Here is a 21,747-nt window from a genome sequence, read left to right as displayed (position 1 = left end):
CCAAATGTTTGTGAAGCATTTTCATGTGCCTCATCTCATTTGATCCTCACAGAAGTCCTGGAGTAGGTAGATAGGAGACTCGATGGAATCCTATTTTCTTTTCATTAGCTGGAAAACGGAGATTTAGAAAGATTAGAAATAGAAACTTGACCTGACTGAAAAGAAGTAAGAAATGGTGGACCTTGAAAATGACTTCAGGTTTTCTCACTGCACAGCATATAGTCAAACACCGCTGTAGTTAAATATCTTACCCTTTGTTCTCCCTGGGTGATTTTTAATAATTTGCTTTGTGTTGATATTTACTGCTGTGTTGCTGACAATTACCTGAAAGAGAAGTTGGGGTGCTTCACTGGGCTGGAAAAAGTTTAGCTAAATCAGAAAGCAGGTCTAATTAAGCAAGTTTTATATATATATATATATATGGCTAAGTTGACTCACACATGTGCGATACATATAAAGCTCTTGCTGGCACCAGTTGCATGCTCATGTTTCAACCTATCATTGTTGATTGTGAATTTGGTTGACACTTCTATTATAGAGAAAGGGCGAATAGCAATATTAAAATATTTCTTCTAATTAATATCCTTTCAATGTGCATGAATCTGTGCACCAGAACACCAGTAGTTTTATATTTAAGTGAGGTGTAGCATGTTCTTCAAGGATATATATATTAAAAGGAGCCTAGGGATCTTCAGTTACCACTCTTTGGCATGCTTTCCTATCAGCATTTGGAGAGGAATGAGGATTCACTACTCCAGGATGGTTGGTGCCCTGGGAACTTTCTGGACCCATCCCCTGGCTGTGTGAGTAAGGACACATCCTTTTGGCTGGGTTTATGCTAGGCCAGCGATGGCGAACCTATGACATGCGAACTCATTTTTTTGGTTGATTTTTCTTTGTTAAATGGCATTTCAATATATAAAATAAATATAAAAAATATAAATCTTTGTTTTACTATAGTTGCAAAGATCAAAAAATTTCTATATGTGACATGGCACCAGAGTTAAGTTAGGGTTTTTCAAAATGCTGACACGCCGAGCTCAAAAGGTTCGCCATCACTGTGCTAGGCCCACCCAATCTGCTCACAGTTCAAAGCAAATATTCTTTTATTTTTCTTGAAGAAAAGTATTAATCAGTATCTCAGATTGAATTTTTTAGACTAATAGCAACTATATAGTGCCTGTGTTGATAAAAATTACTGTTTCTTTGATACTTGGGCACTCTGAAATTACCACTCTGTTAGCATTAAGAAAATACAGAGGAGGAAACCCAGTATCAGAGTAAGGTTGATTTTCTTCTCTAGGGTCCAACATCAGGTTCACATTTGAATCGAGATTCTAATTGTAACATGTTTAAGGCTCCATCCTAGTGTTTACGAGTGGGCTAGTTGGAGTGGTTCACCCATAATTAACTATTTTGTAATCTCTCGATGTAAAAATAAAAAAAAACCCTGCTATTTTACTTGGCATAGTAAACTCTAAGAATATTTAGCATTAAGCATTTAAAATATTTTAATATCCACATTTGCTGGAAGACTTGATGAGTGTAAATCCAGAAAGAAAGGGCCTTTATTAATGAATGAAAATTGAATCTATCTACAAAGAGGTCAAAATTGGGGAGTATGAATGTTATTTCTTGTGATGATCAGTGTCTTTTATTTTCCAAAGGAAAATATTATTGGAATAACTGAAAGTGTTCCAGGCTTATTGTAATAATTTAGGTACCTGAGTACTGGTGAGACTTTATTCTCTGGGAGACTTTTGAATCCGCAGACACTGATTTTTAACCCAGCTGAATTTTTGAGAAAACATTTCCTCCATTTGTTAAATCAACTGGCTCACCAGCAGTAGAGCTGTGTTATGCTTCATAACTGCAGCTCAGAGTGCCAGGCTTCTCCAGTGATTGCTTCTGAACTCTGCTCTGATTCTTTGAAGCAGGAAACACAGTCTCCTACGATGTCACCCCTCGCCTCCCCTCCTTCTTCTCCGCCTCATTACCAGAGGGTGCCCTTGAGCCATGGCTACAGCAAACTGCGGAGCAGCACGGAGCAGATGCATCCAGGTAAGAGGCAATCTGCAGGCCAGCTGTCCCAGGCAAGGTCTTGGAGACTCCTTAATCTATCAGGCAGCAATGCTGCCAGCTGCTGAATCTCCGGACTTAATTACCTCTGTCTTTGGAAACATGGCTCAATTTAATTTTATCCTCTCAAGCAAGGTTTAAAAAAATAAAATGAAATATATCTTAGTAATGCCTTGTCTCCCATCCTACAAACTTTAGACTTGTAAACAACGATTTAGATGATTTAATCTCTCATATACAGATTTCATCATACAGGAAAGTGGCATATTAAGGGGTTGTGTTGTTTTGGAAATGTTATTCTTTCCTGCAAACATACCAAACATATTTATATAAGAACTGCTTTTATGGAATGACTTAAAAATATAACACTGCAAATGCAAAAGAGTTGATTCAACTGTTAAAGACTGATCACATAAATGGAATTATTTAGCTCTTGTGTTTGGGAGTAAGAATAAAGGAAATGATAGGGAAAGCATTTTGCTGAGAAGTACGTAGAGTGTCCATTGTGGGGTTGCCTGCTTGCTCACATTCAGGCTGTGCTGGCCATGCTATTGGTAAAATCCGTTAGTTGGTTCTAAGGATGACTTGCAGAGTTGGCTGCCTAGGCGCAGTGCTAAAACTCCATAAATTCACTGCAGCAGCTTGTCCTCCTGGGGCTCAGACTCCTAGTTTAAGATATGACCAATTAAAGGTATTCTAGAATTGGATACCCATAATCCCCCTTTTTATTTTGTGGACTATGGCTGAAAATGACCCAGTTTCTGCCGGCTTTTGCTGCATTGAAAATAGTGGTGACTTCTAGAGGGATACAGATATAAAATGTGTGCTAGCCCGGACTAGAGAGAGGCTGTAATCTTGCAGAAAGAAGCAGGTATAGCATAATGGAAAAATTTTTTGATTGGAATCAGAAGGTGTGGGTTTATGTGACTAGCTATGTGACCTTGGGCAAGCCATTTAACTGCTCTGAAGCACGGTTTCTTTTCTTTTAAAGTGGAGTATCTTGTAGGGGTATTGTAAGGTTTAGTGAGAACGTGAGTATAAAATCTGATTAGAAATTAAGTCCTTTGCAAATGCAAGATGATATTGTAACAGGAAATCACTCTCCTGGAACTCGAATGTCCTACTGATGTCTGCAACAAAATGGGGTTGAGAATTCATTTTCTTCTTACAGTCCAGTCCCCCTCCTGCCTGATTTCCCTGTTTTTAGAAGTGGGTTTTTAAAAATTCCTAATCTTATTTGGGCTTGGAAGTTGGAGTCCTGTGCCTAGCATGGTGCCTGATTTTTGATTTTCATTTCGCAGGTGAGTCATTTTTGTTCAGTGTATCACCACTTTCCACCCTATCTTTTTTGATATTCCTTAAAAACCTTGTCTGTACTCGCTTTATTTCATGGCCCATTCTCTCCTCATCCCATTCAAATTGGGCTTCCGTTCCTCCAGTGGCAAGGAGATAACATCCTTCTCTCCATCTTTCTTGACTCTTAGCAGCCTCTGTCAAGGTTGTTCATGCCTTTATGCTTTTTAAAAATATGTTTTTAAAAAGAGTGAGGTAAAAATTACATATGATAAAATTCATACATTTAAAATACTCAGTTTGAGTTTTAACAAATGGATATACCCATGTAACCACCATTTGGATCAAGAATAGAACATTTCCATCACCTCAGAGATGCCCCTTTCCAGTCACCCTCTGTTCCCTAGTGCAAGCACTGTTCTGATTTTTATCACCATAGATTAGTTTTGTCTTTTCTAGAACTTCATATAAATATAATCATATTTAATGATTGTACTCTTGTTTGTCTGCAGTCTTTCCCTCAGCATAGTGGTTGAGATTCATCCATATTGTGTATATCAGTAACTTGTTCCTATTTATTACTCAGTAGTGTTCCATCACATGAATGGATCACAGGTTGATGAGCCATTGTCCTGTTGACAATGGACATTTGGGTTGTTTCCAGTGTTTGGTTGTTATGAATATGAGTGTGACATATGTTGTAATTTCCCTGGCACCTAGGAGTAGAATTGCTAGACTTAGGGTAAATCTATGAGAAAGTACCAAAGAGTTTTCCAACGTGGTTGTATACATCCCATTGGCAGTGTATGAGAGAGTTCCTTGAAAGCAATTGGTATTCTCAGTGGTTTCTTTTTTTTCAGTGTTTTTAATTTTAGTCATTCTGTTAGATGTGAAGTGTATATTTTTGTGGTCATTCCCTTTATTCTTGAAACATTTTTTCTAAGTTTCTGTTATCCCTTCCTGGTTTTTCTCCTACATTATGATCCTTAGACTGATGAGCTGCTCTTCTAGAGGGTTATTCTTTGTGCAGCTTACCCATGAAGAGGAATCTGAGTGAACAGTCTCCTGTTTCTCAAGGAGTTGAGTTTTCTGGGTCTAGCCACCAATTAGGAGGCTGTTAGGTTCCTGTAGCTAGGAACAAGGTCATTCATAAATAAAATGTTTATAGGTATTTCTATTTAGACTTCCTCATCCATGTAAGTCAAAGGAAGGGAGAATTTTTCTATCTGCAACTTGGGTCCATCTTGTGATTTTTGCTTCTAATTGGTACTATTCACATCAAAGCTTGTTAATTCCTGTTTTTATAAGTGTTGGTGGATTTCCCCCCAAAGGATTTTCTTTACTTATTTGCTTCCTTTTTTTTTGTTACATATCTTTATGTCAAGAAATAAGAGAAGATCACATGTCTTCCTTCTCTCTCTCCCCACGTTTTCAGAACTCAATTTCTCCAACCCATTTGATGGACTCGGGATTCTCTTTCCTATTTTTGTACTCCATCTTACCTTTGGTCTACCAGCGGTCGCCAACCTTTCAGACCTCGCAGACCACCAGCTGGCAACCGCTGGTCTGGACAGTAGCATATCTAATACCTGTTAAACCTTAGCGAATCTGGTACTAAGCAATCCAGAGTTATTTTTATTTATTTATTTATTTGTTTATTTATTTAAAAAATATTTTATTGATTTTTTACAGAGAGGAAGGGAGAGAGAGAGTTAGAAACATCGATGAGAGAGAAACATCTATCAGCTGCCTCCTGCACATCTCCTACTGGGGATGTGCCCGCAACCCAGGTACATGCCCTTGACCGGAATCGAACCCGGGACCCTTCAGTCCGCAGGCCGACACTCTAGCCACTGAGCCAAACCGGTTTTGGCCAGAGTTATTTTTAGTTTCCACCTTTTCAGAAAGGAGTTTTGCTACTGGCATATAATTTTCTTGTAATACATTTTCTGGGGTCATTTCCCTGTTCAATATTCTGCCATGATTCCTGGCTGGTGGGACATGTATTGAGTATGCTTTAAATCAGAATTAGCATCATCAGACCAGTCTGGAATTCAGAGCCCCTCTTCAGCTTCTCTCTTGGGCTCCTGTTAGTTTCACTTGCTGGATATAGCTGTAGCTAATGTTCATTGCGTAAGACTTATGTGCCAGGCATCATGCCGAGGTCTTTATGTGCATTCTATTCTTCTTACCACAACCCTCAGAGGCATATAATGCTATCCATATTGTAAAAATGATGTTTAAATCATAGTTATACATGTATATAGTTAAATAATATTTACGTGCCTATAGTAAATACAACTATTCTTCCCATTGAACTTGTTTCTGATCTCCAGAGGCAACTACTTTCAACTCTTTTACTTCTTTCTTCTGATGTCTAATGTGTTATCTCAAAAATCAATATGTCTGTTCTGCTTTTATTTATACATATTATTCTGATGTATTAATTCTAGGTATTTACTCACTTACGAGCATGAGCTGTGATGTTCGTTTCCTGGCCCTAAAAGTAGACTTGGTGGGCCTACAGTTCTCATTTCTGTCCATTTCCAGCCTATGTGACTATGGGTATTTCACTTTTCCGGGCTTCAGTTTCCTTTATCTGTGAAATAGAATAATCTCTGCCTCAGAGGTTTGCTTTGTGGATCAAATGAGAAATGTAAACATCTGTGCCTACCAGTTTCTGGCACATTGTAGGTGCTCAAATGTTCCCTAGTATTTTCTTTTGTGTTTTTTAGAATCTGGTATTCGTTTTATTTGTGAAATTCTTAAGTATTCTTGAAAGTCACCTCCAGGTCACCATTCATTGGGTTGACTGCAGATGTAGAGTCTTTATTGTGAAGTTACTAATGTCACTTCTAGTTTGACATGTACTGTTCTAGTTTGACATTGAATCTCCGATTGATGAGATCTTTAGGGTTTGTTTTATATTCCGATTCTTGGAGAAAAATGGAACTTCTAGTTCCTCATTAAACCTCTTGTAAGGGGATCTAAGAATTAATATATTATATATATATTTTGCATTGAGTTCCATGTCTTGTGTTTTATTTGGGAGGAAGGAGAGTAGAATTCATATCCAGTGGTGGAATGAGACAGCAGTCAGACCAATTATGGCCTGAATATCAGCTGTGGTGCTGATAGAACTGATCAGAGCATGAGTCTTAGATTTGTGACTGCATGGGTTTCAGACATCTTTCTAGTCACAGGCAGGTGTGGCTAATCCAGGCTTCCCACAGGAGTAGGAAGAGAAAATCTGCTCTCTAGGCTCTCCAAAAATGATCCTCCATGTGGCTGAGTCTTCATTCAGCTTATTGATGAGCTAGGTCTGTCTCTTCCAAGGGAAAAAGGTCCATGTAGGTAAAGGACTGGAGTTATGGGCCAGATGTTCTCCCCCAAACGGTTCCCTCCTAGGCAATAGAAGCTCCCTCTTTCTGAGGGGAACCAGAACCATGTAGGATCAACTTCCCAGGGAAAGCTTCTGACCATTAGTATCCCAACTATGAAACAGTTTACTGTCATCCAAACCTTCTGGCATTGAGTTTAATTTGGTGTTTCATCAAAGTGAAATGATCTTAAAAATCTTTCTCAACACCTGTCTACCAGCTGAAATTTATTTTTAAGATCTGGATTATGTGCTTCCTGTTTATGTTTCTTTTGCAATTTTTATATTTTTAATAATTCTTAGTAGAGTCTGAAAATACACTAAATGATTTGCTAGGCAATGATTTTGATATGTTAATGTGTTTTATTTTGTTATAATCTTGTGTTCCAGTTTCTTGGATGAAACACAATAAGCAGATGTGAGCTGAGGAGTTGTTTGTTATTCTTGATGTGCTGTTATTATACCTTCTTTGTTTTAAAAAGATCACACTGTGCTAAAGGTGCTGCACTAATAGGCTGCTCTGCTCTCTCTGCCTAATTTTACTTATAAGGAAACTACAGAAAGAAAGCATTTTACTTCTTTACATACTTCCAAAAGCTCGAACTGTTAACCCACACATATCAGAAATGGTTTCATCTTGGGTGATAATTTCTCTTTTCTATTAGAGCTGCATACTATCTGGTTATGTTTAACTGTTTTTCTGCCCTATTGGCAAGGTCATTAAGTGTTCTGGAAATAAAAGGAGTAAAAAAAGTGTTCATTTTTTGTGCCTTAAAAAACCTTCTTTTAAAGATAACAAAATTAGTTTTAGTTTGGTTATCAAATGATAAAATAATAAATATAAAATACATTTATTCGTAGTAAAAGGAAATAAAAAATAAAATACATTTATTTTTTTTGGTATTTTTCTCAACTTGGTTTCACATTCTTTCCAAAAAGGAAAAGAAGATAGTGCTATTTATTTCTCAAAAACAAACAAACAAAATAAATGATAATATTGAGCTTTAGTATTCAAAATGCATATTAAAGAACTGTGGTACATCTGCACAATGGAATACTATGCTATGGTAAAAAAGAAGGAATTCTTGCCATTTGCAACAGCATGGATGGAACTGGAGAGCATTATGCTAAGTGAAATAAGCCAGTCAGAGAAAGATAAATATCACTTGATCTCACTCATTTGTGGAATATAGAGAACAACATAGGCTGATGAACAGGGACAGATCCAGAGATGGAGAAACAGTGATCAAACTGTCAATCCCCAGAGGGAAAGTAGGGGAGGGTGGGGGTAAGGGGAAGAGATCAACCAAAGGACTTGTATGCATACATATAAGCCAAACCAATGGACACAGACAACAGGGGGATGAGAGCATGAGTGCGTGTGTGGGGGGGAGGTTGGGGGTTAATGGGAGGATGAGGACACATTTGTAATACCTTAACCAATAAAGAAATTAAAGATTAAAACAAAAACAAAATACAACAACAAAATGCATATACATTTACTTCTTTGCAAGGGTGGAGGGTAGGGAGAGGGGAATGAATGGAAGACTTTTAAATAGGAGGGTATATATAGAATTTACCTATCTCAAGAATTTGAACATTTATAACATGGCACTTTTCTAATGACTCTCATTGTTTTCTATCCCAATTTAGGTTCTTACCATTTCACCCCTACAATTTATTCCTAATCTTAACCTGATGTAAATATTTTCCTGCCTTATCATACATTGGTTGGATATCCTTAGATTGTTCAGTTAAATTGCACCCAGGGGCACCAAGGTTTGTTGGTCCTAGGTTGCCCTATGTACATAAACCCTGATTCCTTTGATAATTCTACCCTTAAAAGCAGACACTGTATCGGTTGGAATGTGAAGTCATAATTCTTGGGTAGAATTTTTGTGTACCATGATGACTTTTGCTCCGGTTTCAGCTCCTTATGAAGCTAGACAGCCTGAGGGACCCTCATCGGGGAACCAAGGAACCAAGCCGCCTCGGCATCAGGCTTCCCTCATCCGGGTAAGAGATGTTGTGGGGTTATGCCAATGGGAGATTTTGGGGATATGGTTTTTTGATGGGTCCTCTTTTTTTTTTTTTTTTGCAAGGACGATATAAAACTGCCCTCCTCATGCATAGATTGTACTTCTTGTTCTATTGCTTATATATTTTCCTAAATCTTTTTTTATTATATATGTTTCTGACTGTATCTAGACTAATCCAGGCTGGTTCCTGGTCATTGGTATGTCTAAAATGCCCTTCCACCATCATCTACTTAATCATTAGGTACCTTTTTCAGGAGAGCTTTACTTTTCCCAAAACAGCCTGTTGTATCTATGCCTTATTTATTCTTTATTATCATTTATCCAGTGCATAGTTAGGTGTTGCCCATTTGTTTTGTGCCTCTAATTACATTGCAAGCTTTTGGAAGGCAGAGGTAGTCCTTCTGTATTCTCCCTCAGTGCCTAGTTCAATGCTGTTTGGAGAGCAGTTATCTTATAAGTGGCAGCAACTACTCTTTCTCATATTTAATTGATACAAAAGAAATATTATGGTAGAAACAGTGATATTTCAGTTTTTCCTGGCTACACCATCGCTTAGAACATTTCAGCTCCCCTTTCTTTCTCTAGTGTTTTCCCTTGGATAAAGAACTCTTTTTTTCCCCCTGTGTCTGCCACTGTTTTCTTGTGTAGTATCTCTGAGTCCTGTGCTGGGGAAGTCATATTCTCAACAAAGGGTGTGTGTGTGCATGTGTGTGTGTATGAGAGAAGTTATGAAAAAACTTGGTTCACTGTTTGACCCTAAAGACAAGAGGAAGTAGGGTGATTTGTATAACATTTCAATTGTCCAAGTTAGGAAGAGGATCATTTATGTGCAGGCAGATCTACTCAAAATAGCAGGGTGGTGTCAGATACTCCCATAAGGAAGTGGGCTGGTGTCTGGACCAAAATAGACAAAGCTAAGGAAGATCGTGGTGTTCACTGAATACCCACTGGGAATGGGCACTGTTAGGCATGGTACAGAACTTTATCTTCTAAGGTGATAGCACTCTGTGTACAAAGAACTTCCTTTTTAAAAAAATTTTATTGTTGAACGTATTACATATGTCTCCCTTTCCCCCATTGACCTTCCTTAGCCCACCCCACCCTCCACCCCATACAAAGAACTTTCTTAAATACAATAATTTAGCCATAAGCAGGGTACTTATATTTAGTGTTCCTTGCCACTACAATATCTAGGTGCTATTATATCTATTATTATAGATGAGTTTACTGACTGAGTGAGGTTAAGTAATGGGTCTAAGATTATATTCATAATTCCTAAGTAGCAGAACCAGAATTTGAACCCAGGCCTGCCTAATGTCAAAACCTGCACTTTAAAATACTTTGCTATACATTAGAGTCCCATGTTAGAAGGAGGCTAGGTTCTAAAGTTTCTGCATAAATAAATGTTGGGTGTAGTGAAAAAATATTCCTGAAAATACCTTATTGGTACCACATTGGAGAGCCAAAATGCCATTCCCTCCTAGATCCCATAGAACTCAATTTTACCCTGGAGTTAGAACAGACAACTGTTTCTTCAGATAAGCCCCAGATGTAGCAGTTGGCTGTGTTTAGAGGTCCTGTGGTACAAAAATATGTGTCTTTAAACACTAGAATTACACCTACGGTGAAGTGATGGTTACATTAGGAAAGGTATAGGAGGGACTGGGGTTCATCTAAAAAAATGCCCAGGGTGTGGCTGTGCATGTTTATGCAGAGTATATTCTAGCACCATGGAGACCAAATTCTTAACAGTTAGAATGACGGTCAAACAGGCAGTAAGTCATGAACTTTGTAGGTCAGATGGGGCTCGCCAGGCCTTCTACCTGGCCCCCTGGATGGGATGGCCATGAGCTCTAGCTTGAATTGATGTTCTGTGACTTCTCTTCAAAACTCTAGGTCCATTTTTCTGCTGATAAAAATGCATCTTGGGCATTTCACTCAACTAATGTTTACTAAACACCTATTATGTGCTAAGTACAGTGTTGAGAATATAAAAATGAGGTATAACACTCCCATTCTCTGCCTTCATGAAGTTTATAGGCAATTGGAGGAGATGGCAATTAATCAAACCATCATAGTGTGATGTGAATGGAAATTAAACTGTGCTTTGAGGGTTAAAAGTGGCAGGGGGGCGGTTATGACCTAACCTTGGCAGGCAGAGGGTGATCAAGGAAGGCTTCCAGCAGTGAGTAACATTTGAGTTGAAATGAGAATGATTTATAGGTGGTAAGCAGGTGGAGGGGTAGGATTGGAGGAAGCAGGCAATAAGATAGAGGGAACTGCACACATATTTTCTATGCTTAGCATTTTATACACATCATCTCTTTCACTGTTCACAGCTATTTTATGAAGTAATTCCTGTTATTATTCCATTTTTCAGCTGCTAAAACCTGAGGTTTAAAAGACCTTATTTAATTTACTCAAGGTTGCAGCCAGGAAGTGGTAGGGCTGGAGGTCAAACACTGGACATGCTTCCTTAGTTTCTGGCTCAGGAACCGGATGGATGGTGATGTCATCTGTAAGCTAAGAGGCCTTGGATGAAAAACTGGTGTTGGGAGTAATAGGGAAAGATCATGAGTTCAGTGTTGGATGTTGGGAATTTGAGCTTTTGAGATAGCCAAGAGTAGGTGTCAGATGGTAGGATATATGAGTCCGGAGCTTTGGAGAGAGTGAGGCTGGACATAAGTATTTGGCAGCAATTGGCCATTAGGAGGACTTATGGTATAGTGCATAAAAAAACCAGACAGGTGCTTGCCCAGGCCTAGCCAAACTCTGTGTGACCTTGGGGCAAGTTGCTTCTCTTTTCTGTAATATGAATGACTTGGAATGGATTTCACAGTCTATTGTAATAATCTGCAACAGTCTGATTCCCTTAATGTTTGTTTGGCATCAATGGAGATTCTTCCCCTCCTGTTTGGAGCATTGCCTTCTGTTTAAGATGAGAGCAAGGAGCCTTTTTTTGGGACAGCAGTATGTGGTTTTCATGGCTGATGTGTTTTTCTTTCTTTTAGTTCTTAGGTTTCCTTCTTATGCCTGTCAACTTGGTTTGGCTGGGCTTCACGTCCCAGAAAGCAAAATGCCAACCTGAATTAGTCATGTAGGTGAGGGGATCTGAAGTGAAGGTTCTTGGTGGAAGAGGATTAATACGGATTCAGCATGGTGCTAGGCCAGGTCAGGGTAACTAAGTCCCCTTATGTTGCCATTTTAACGTGCTGATGGCAGTTTCCCCTGTGGCCTTGTATTCAAGCCCTTCCTGCCTGATTAGAAGGGGTTACCTCTGGGTACTGAGGGAGGCTTTTAAGGACCCTGGTCCAACTCTGTTGTAGTTCATGAGCTTGGCATTTTAGAGGTATTTATGCCAAAACCAGCACCCAAACTTTGGAATGAATACTCTTTTTGGTTAATTTTTTTAGGAATTTCAGGTTTTCTTTTGTTCAGGTGGTGGATGGTTGATAGTGGTTTGTAAAGAAGTAAACTCTCCTTTTCTGCTTCATCTTTTATCCCATGTTTATAGGTCATTTTATGGTTTACTTTTCACACATTATCCTAACTATAGACTATGTAGGCATTTGTAATTTCGCTGGCATAGGATTTAGAATTGCCTCTTCTTCTCCCACTCTACTCCACTGCCTCTGTTTTTGCCATGGTTGCCAGAAATTACCTTGTGTTAAGCCCCTGTCTCATTGACCCCTTAGAAGCTTTTGACACTGACTCATCATTTGGTGTCCACGATGCTGTCCTCTACTGCTTCTATGACTATCTCTTCCTGATCTTTTTTATTTCTCCTTCCTCTGCCTGTCCCATACATGTTGGTGAGCCCTAGAACCAATTCTCACTCTATTACTCCTTAGTTATGTGGAGGTTGATGACCACATATCTCCATCTGCCAGTCATCTTCACTTTAATGTCCCACTGTCATTTTAAACATCTTTCCCAGAAAACCAGCTTTCACTCTTCCATTCCTGGCTCTATCCACTAATCAGCACATGCTTGTGGCCATTGTTTCTGGTTTAGCTGTCTCTGACTCTTCTCTCACTCCTTCTTCCCATTGACTTACCAAGTCTTTGCCATTTCACTTTCTAAATACCTCTCTTATCTATCTGCTGCACTTCCTTGATTCAGGCCATCTTCCATCACCAAATCTGTTATATAAGCCTCTAACTCTTTTTTTCCTGCTGCCACTCTTGCCCTCTTTAAATCCATTATCCTCACTGTAGACAAAATTTATCTGAAAAACACAAATCAGCCCCTCCTACTCCCTTGATTGAAACTTGTCACATACTACCCGCTGCTCTCAACATATCATCCACATTCCTGAACATGGTTCTCAGGGCCTGGTGTTTGGCCCCCCCACTGATCTCTTCAGTCACGGCAGCCCACTACTTCTCTCCCTCCATCCTCTGGCCATGCAGACTTCCTCGTCATTTCCTATATGGTCCGTGTTCTGTGTGGAAACCTTACTCTTCATCCTTGCTTTGCCCTTGTTTTCTCGTTTGTCTCAGCTCATCTATGCGTTTTCCAATTGATAACACAAAATGTGAGCATTTTTTAATATTTCTTGTATATGTGAGGTTTCCATTTTTTAATTCTTAAAAAATGGTTCATTCCTCATCTCATTTATCCAAGAATCTCAGCCAAAGGAAGGGGTATCCTATCTTTATTGTTTTTTCATCCCAGAGACATTTGGTGATGTCTGTTTCTTTTGTATCTTTCCGGGAATGCTTTATGCATATGTAAGCAAATATAAGTATTCCTATAGCTATCTAATATATGCAGTTTATTTTTACCCGACTTTAGGGATTTTAGGTTTGGCAAATGAAATATCATTGTAGCCAGATCTCACCTGAAAAAAATTATCTTTATTTTAAACCAAAACCACACTTACTTTAAAAAAATATGTATTTGTCTTGATTTCAGAGAGGAAGGGAGAGGGGGAGAGAGATAGAAAATCAATAATGAGAGAGAATCATTGATCAGCTGCCTCCTGCATGACCCCCACTGGAATGGAGGCCACAACCCAGGCATGTGCCCTTGACTGGAATTGAACCTGGGATCCTTCAGTCCACTGGCCAATCCTTTATTCACTGAACCAAACCAGCCAGGGCAAACACACTCACTTTTTAAATGCTAAACATACATGCTGTGAGGTTTTCTCCTCTTTCTGGAGAGACAAATGTAACAGTCTTTTGGGGTAAATTCTCAATACTCACTCTTCTTCTTACTTCAAAGACAAAATAATGCCAAATAGCATGTAGAGAACTTTACCACACTGTCATTCTAGTTGGGGGTTTGGCTATGTTTTCAGCAGAAGTTTCCTAATGAACAGGTAGGGGTAGGTTGTTAGACATTGCTAGCCAGGCACCATATCAACCCAAAAGTTTGTAACTTTAAAAAATATATATTTTTATTGATTTCAGAGAGGAAGGGAGAGGGAGAGAGAGATAGAAACATCAATGATGAGCCCTAGCCGGTTTTGCTTAGTGGATAGAGCATTGGCCTGTGGACCAAAGGGTCCTGGGTTCGATTCCAGTCAAGGGCACGTACCTTGGTTGCAGGCTCCTCCCCGGTCTGGGCCCTGGTTGGGGTTCGTGCAGGAGGCAACCAATTGATGTGCTTGTCTCACATCAATGTTTCTCTCTGCCTTTCCTCTCCCACTTTCCATAAAAATCAATGGAAAAATATCCTAGGGTGAGGAAGAAGAAAAAAGAAACATCAATGATGAGAGAGAATCATTGATCAGCTGCCTCCTGCACACCCCACACTGGGGAGCCCACAGCCCAGGCATGTGCCCTGACCAGGAATCGACTGTGACCTCCTGGTTCATAGGTCAACAGTCAACCACTGAATCATGCTGGCCAGGCAGGACTGATTTCTTTTGTATTGTTCTAAGAATATTTTGCACATATATATGTAAATACAGGTATTCTTGTATGTAATTACATATAATATATGCAAAATATATAGTTCTACCTTTTTATACATATGGTAGCATGTTATACATCTGTTATACACTGTGTACTTTTTTTACTTAACAATAAAATTTAATAATATTCTATAGCAGTGCATAAAGTACTTCCCTATCTTTTTGTTTTTCCAAATGCATAGTATTTCATTCTGTGCATCTTCCATCAACCATTTAACCAGCCCCTCTGATCAACATCTAGAACTTGCAATCACTGCATCATTTGCATATACATACATACATACATACATACATACATACTAGAGGCCTGTTGCAGGAAGATTCCTGCATGAATAGGGCGTCCTTGGGCCTATTCCTGCAAGAATAGGGCTTCCTGAGGCCCCTTCTCCGCCGCCTCGCTCCCTCCCATCTCCACCGCCTCACTCCCTCCATTCTCTGCCACTTTGCTCTCTCCCCTCTCTGCTGCCTCACTCCCTCCCATGTCTGCTGCCTCAGCTCTACTCCCATCTCTGCTTCCTTGGCTCTGTTCCCTTCTCTGCCTCTTCGCTCCCTTCTGCAGTGCTTGGCTTCCTTTTACGCTGTCTTCAGTCTTCGCTCTGTGCCTGTGTATGCAAATTAACCGCCATCTTTGTTGGGTTAATTTGCATATCATGCTGATTGGCTGGTGGGCATAGTGGAGGGGCAGTCAATTTGCATGTTTCTCTTTTATTAGTGTGTGTGTGTGTGTGTGTGTGTGTGTGTGTGTGTGTATGGCATTAGTTCCCAGAAATGGAATACTTGGGGGAAATGTTTACACATTTTTAATTTTTGGTAGAGATTCTCAAATTGGAGACTATATTAATTTATACATTCGCCAACAGTGTATGAAAGTGCTTATTTTCCCATACCCATGCAAACACAATGTGCTAAAAATCTTACAAATCTTTGCCAATCTGATAGGTGAAAAATGGTATCTGTGTAGTTTTAATTAGCAGTTCTCTTTATTAGTGAAGTGGGATATCTTAAGCTTATGAGTCATTTGTATTTGCTTTTTGTGTGAATTGCTTGTTCATATCCCATGCCCTCTTTTTTCTTTTGGGTTATCAGTATTTCCTTATTGGTTTGTCATTTCTACCAGTCTGAAAATAGAAACTGGTGTTCTGTTCCTTTGGATGAGTGAGCGACTGCAATGTATGTGGGAAACTGCTCTTTGCATGGTTGAGAGGAAGTCGTGGGCTCCTGAGGCCCTGGAAGGAAGGTAGGGACCCCAGTTTCTTTTCAGTTCTGGAGTACCCCAGGCTGCCTACAATGGTTATATCTTGGTTATATCTTCATGTCAGTAAAGTTGAGTTATTGAGTTTATGGGTAGAGATTAGGGCTAGGAAAATCTGTTGTTAGCGATGGTAAATGTCAACCTAGTGTGTCTGTGTGTGTTGACCTCTCAGCATTGCTTAGACAACTCAGTTTTCTTCCTCTGAGTGAAATAGGAAGGAGAGAGATAGAGGGAGGGTGGAGGAGGAAGGAGGGAGAGAATATATGTGTGTTTGCCTTTGTGTGTAACAGGAGGAACTGGTTTGATAAATTTTTAGGAATGTATGTGCGTTGTTCTTGATTTGACATCTTGTTTTACCGGATTCCTTCTCTATTTGATTTTAAACCCTCACTGGAATTTTACCATTCCTAGGAGGTAAAAGATTGCTTTGTCTTCAGCATATTCTTCGCTGTGTCTACCTAGGACTAACAGATGTATAATGGTCACTATTACCACAAAGAGGTCCTATTTTTTATGGCGTCAAGCCTTCCTACTTTCTTTACCTACTTAAAATTCTTTTTCAGATTTCCTAGTCCTTATTTTTGAAACATTTAATTTAAATTAATATTGAAATTTACTTTTCTCAGCCTAAATCTTAGCTGTCTCTTGTTGTATTCCTCAGGTGCTTACCTTGTACCCACATTTCTTAACACTTAAAGTGATGTTAATTGCTTGGTTTCTTTGCTGGGAGGCATTTCTACATGAAAGACAAAAATGTTTTGTTATAAGATGAGAATAGCAAAAAGATATTGGATCATTGAAAGACAGGTGACTCCAGGATAAGAAGAGGGTATCTGGTATAGAAATTGAAGGATATTTTTGGGAAAAAGACACTGACTCCATAAGTATTAGGACTGATGAGGCCTTGCAAAATCCATGCTTTAGAGATAGTGGGGTGTGAGGGGAGGGTCAAAATGGTAGGCTGGTCCACATTAGAATTCTAGCATCCATGCAGCAGGTCGGTTAGACTACTGATGAAAGCAAATAAATACATCTAATTTGTGGGGTCAGTGTTGTTTTCCCCACAAGGTGTGAGCATTGCATTAAAGGCTTATGGTGTCCAGAACTTTCCTGGTAATAGCTAGAGCCCACATAGATTTGTTAGATTTAGCCTCTCAGATGTAGCTCAAAACACTCGATTGAACTCCTGGTCCCACACAGTACTTTTTAAAGCTGGAAAGGAGAGTGGTGTTTGTTTCTAGCATATGCCACAGGACCTTTCAGTCTCAGTTACTATATACTAGGCTGTGAATATGGAAGATTCCTTTACAATAGCACTACTTTAGCCCTGATGTAGGCCCATCTGCATTGCCTTTGATCTCAGGTGAGCAGGTGACACCATGTCCCCAGATGCCTATCTCAACAAAGTATCACTACTGACCCAGTGATTATTTGGCCCAGTGTTGTAGTGGTCCTTTAGATTGTATGTGTCCTTTCAGTCATCCCAACAGTCTTAGAAGGCAGACTACTTGCAACAGATCCTCAATCTGCAAAATTGCCACAATCGGTTGTTCTGAAAAGGAAATAGTACATTGTTGTTGGATGGATGAATGGATGGATTGATGATGGAGGGAGAGAACCATAGGACTTGCTGATTAAGAGTACATTGGACCCCCATTCATGTTCTGACTCTACCATTTACTAGGTGTATGGTCTTGGTAAGCCACTTCCTTTCCCCAATGTGCAGTTTCCTATTCTGTAAAATGAAAATAATGGGACCCACTTCCCAGGGTTGTTGTGAAGATGAAAATAGGTCACATGTATTATGTTCTTACAATAATTGGCCCAAGTAACTGGTACTAAGCAAAGAAATGAATATGTGTTACCTACCATTCTCCGTGACTGTGGTGGTAGTTTTAAAAATGTTGTTTATCTTAGTTAACAGCCACTGTGCATTGCCTAATAGACTCAGAGAGAACCTTCTGAGCTGTTGAAAGTAGATCCCTGAGTGAATTTCACAACATGTGGTTAAAGACATCTTTGCATTTATTTCCAAGAAGAAACTGATGAGGTTAAATTGCGCTGTTAGAATTTAATTGTAATGAACTTTTCTGTAGTCAGAAACAGAAGTTATTTATTGCAACTTCCTGTGAATCTATAATTATTTCAAAATAAAAAAATCTTTTAAGCTCTCCAACTTCATAGGTAAGGGAGAGGGCCTAGCCTTTACTGTTGGGTGACACTTTTCATAAGTGCACATGAAGTTAAGCTCTAGTCATTATAGGAGAGCTCGGGTTAACCTTTCTGTATCTGGACCAGAATTGGCAATTTGTCCAATCATTTGTCTATTTGTTTACTTATTCAATGAATATTTATTGAGTGTTTCCTATTTGATAGGTACTAGGTGTACAGCTGTGATCATAATGAACAAAATTTCTTACCCTCATGGACCTTATTTTATAGTGAGAGTGGGGTGGGAGATAAGATTTATAGAGTACTAGTGGCCCGGTGCATGAAATTCGTGCACATTAGAAGGGGATTAATTAGAGGAAATATTTTAATATTGCTATTTGCCCTTTCTCTATAATAGAAGTGTCAGAGATGAAAGAAAATTAGTAAAATGTATATAAAAATCTTCCTCCTGGGGTGCACCACGGGACCCAGAGTCAAGTCCCCGCCCACCCACATGCGCCTCAAAATTGTGCGAGACCCAGACCCGGCTGGCTCCCCCCCATTGGGCTAGATTCTGACCTGGCCAGTCCCATCCTGTCAAGCCCCACTGGGTGGGGGGCATGGCCTGAGGCCCCCCAGCCTGGTGCCAGGGTTGGGTCGTGGCCTGAGATCCCCTATCAAGCCCCATGGGTGGCGGGGGGGAGTGCAGCCTCAGGTCCCCGCTGATTGCTTGTTAAGGCTTGTAACGGGAACTCTGCCTCTGCTGTGGGCGCAGCCATCTTGTGTTATGGAAACCTCTGCCTCTGCTGTGGGCACCACCATCTTTATGGTGGAGTGACAATCAATTTGCATATTCCCTCTTTATTATATAGGATAATATAACATGGTTTAATGTGAAAAAATAGCTGAGCTCCATCTCCTTTTCTAGTTCCCTTTCTTTATTCCTCATTTAGCAGTTTTCCTCTAGACCTCTTTTCTCTTCACTCTCCTGACCTCCTCTTTTCTCTTCACTCTCTTATATCCTCCCCAGAATCTCCTTCAAACCAATGAAAGATAAACTCCTGTTAACCAAATATAGAAAGATGGATATAAAGATGCATCCATGTGCTGTCCCTGTAGATAGTCTGCATGGACAACCAAATTATAATTAGAAAGTTATTTGGGCTCAGAATCTTCTCATGTCATTAGATGGTCAAATTGCAAAACAAAGATGGCCTCATACTTCCATCTTCAATGCAGGAATGGCTGTGGTTCTGCCATGGTCAGTGTGGCTTAGTGGTTAAAACACCAGCCCATGCACCAAAGGATTGTGGGTTCGATTGCAAGTGACCTGGGTTGCAGGTTCAATCCCTGGCCCCAGTTAGAGCGCACGCAGAGGCAACTAATCGATGTGTTTCTCTTACATTGATGTTTCTCTCTCTCTCCTCTCCTCTCTCTCCTCCTTTCCAATCCCCTCCACTCTCTCTCAAAATCAATGGGAAAAATATCCTTGCGTGAGGATTAACAAAACAAAACAAAAAATGGAATGGCTGTGGTTGGGACTGCACAGGTCTGTCTTTACTTTGGGCCTTGCTTGAAGGATAGATTAGTTAGGTTAACAGCTACTATAACAAACGTGCCCCACTTTTTAATTATTTAACCACAATAGGTATATTTCTCACTCATCTAACAGGTTGGTAGGTTGCTTTCTGCCACATGGCAATTCAGGCTCCAGAGCTCCTCCTGTCCCGTGACTGTGCCATCTCCCATTCTGTGGGCCAATGGTTAAGGAACACATAGAGGAGTGCTGCAGGGTGCTAGCCTGCCGGGGTCCAACCCCAGCAGGTCCAGGGGTTCCCAAAGGCGTAGACGGAGTCGGCGAAGAAGGAATGACACGGAGACAGCGTTCAGTTGATCAGCAGCCTAGCCAGGATCTCCAGCCAAGTTCTGGTCTCAATCTCCAGAGAGGTTCTGCTTCGGATCTCCAGAGAGGTTCTGTCCAGGTTCGCCAGTCAGGTTCAGTCACCAGGTTCTAGTCAGGCTCTCCTGCCAATCTCCGCAGTCAGGTTCAGTCCAGGATCCCCTGCCATGCTCTCTCGCCAGGCTCCGCCTCCAGGCTCCGAGGCCAGTCCCTGTCCAGGATCCTCCGGCATGCTCTCGCCAGCGAAGTTCTTCTGTCTCTAGAGAACGTTCTGTGTAGGTTCTGTGCCTAGGCTCTGTCTCTCTTGGTTCTGTCTTCCAAGCCCTGTGTCTTGCTGTCTAGTTACATCTGTATTTATACCAGTTGATTCAATCCTATCAATCTCTATTACAAAGGTTAGGGCGTTTCTTATCTCCATTCCAGGGAGTAAAGATTATGTAGCTTAAGCATGATTGTTTGTAGTTAAATTGATTAACTACCCGCCTGGCACTTAGTTAAGGAGTTTCATCCCCTCCCTAACTTCAGGGGAAAATCCCTACCTGGGGATTCAACCTTTCTCGGAGAGGTGACCTTGGTTAAAACACAGCGCCAAGAAGGTGAGCAAACATATTAAGAACCGTATGCTATATATGCCAGGTCCCTTGAAACAGCAAGGATGGACCGGCTCCCGGCACTAGCCCTGCCTGGAAGTGGTGCAAGTCACTTGCGTTCACATTGCATTGGCCAGAACTCAGTCACATGGCTGTACCTAACTGCAAGGGTGGGGGGCTGGAAAATGTCATTCCTGAGTGGGTAGCCACTCAGTGACAGTTTTTGCTACTCCAGATGGTTTGTTTATTAAGGCACCTAAAATATATTGTTGTAAGGTCATTGCAACCTTGGATGAAATGGCTGGACTCACAGGCAGCAATTACAGGATGCTTCCAGGGTGGGATTGTATTCTAAACAGAAATGTTCTATCTTTGAAAAAATATACACACCCTTCTGAAGTTCCCCCTGACAATGCCTCCTTGCAATTCATATTATTCAACTATGCTTGATTTTTAAGATACTTCAGCGGTAAATGTCAACTTTGGGGATTTTATTAATAGTATTATTTTTTAATGAGTCTTTTGAAGTCCCTTTCATTATAAACAGCTTGTTTTCCCCAGAGATAATAACTTACAGTGCAAAATATTTGCATTTCACTTGAAACAAAACCAAGGGTTTGAATGTTTTAAATATAAGCAAATCTAATTCTCTTGCGTCTAGAGAAACTGTATAATGAACCATATGTTTGTGACTTAAGCAGACAGATGTAGACAATTTCTCTCTCTCTCCTTTTATTTTTTCTTAAAAATGCTGGCAGAGCTCAAAATTGGCACCAAGCAGCATATATCTCCACCCAGCCAACCAAACCACTGGAGCTGGAGTTGAAATGGGGGAGGTCTCTTAGGGCGCATGCAAAACTGGAGCTTTTCTTGGTTTTGGCTTCTACTTGGAAGCCCAAGGGTCCACAGTTCACCCAGCCCTGTTTTTCAATGCCTTTAATCTTTGCAATAAGACATTTTGTCTTAGGTGACTGACTTTGTCTGAAAAGTTAGGTTGATTTTTGTGGTTGACTTTGGGTTCATTTGGAGATGGTTCCATATCTCCGGTCCTGCAACGAGATGGCCCCCTGGCTGCTGACAGAAAGGCTCCGAGCTGCCATCCCACTGCTAGAACGGGCCTTCCTCTGGTGGTGGCCATAAG

At 40.3% G+C, this 21,747-nt stretch overlaps 1 protein-coding gene across 6 annotated transcripts in view; it reads left to right on the top strand.

The window, feature by feature from the left end:
• The window catches only part of REPS2 (RALBP1 associated Eps domain containing 2), a 195,265-nt gene that overhangs the window by 69,273 nt on the left and 104,245 nt on the right, over positions 1–21,747 (top strand). For 5 of the 6 annotated variants that reach the window (XM_059678507.1, XM_059678510.1, XM_059678508.1 and 2 more), the window contains exons 4-5: positions 1,935–2,061; positions 8,682–8,767. In XM_059678507.1, coding sequence (XP_059534490.1) covers positions 1,935–2,061; positions 8,682–8,767 — 213 coding nt within the window. The remainder of the gene's footprint in view (positions 1–1,934; positions 2,062–8,681; positions 8,768–21,747) is intronic. The other variant, XM_059678506.1, reaches the window with a different exon arrangement.

Source organism: Myotis daubentonii, chromosome X (assembly GCF_963259705.1).
Source record: "Myotis daubentonii chromosome X, mMyoDau2.1, whole genome shotgun sequence".
NCBI classification, from domain to species: Eukaryota; Metazoa; Chordata; class Mammalia; order Chiroptera; family Vespertilionidae; genus Myotis; species Myotis daubentonii.
The sequence above is the reverse complement of the archived record's forward strand: the minus strand, read 5'-3'. Positions and strand labels throughout refer to the sequence as shown.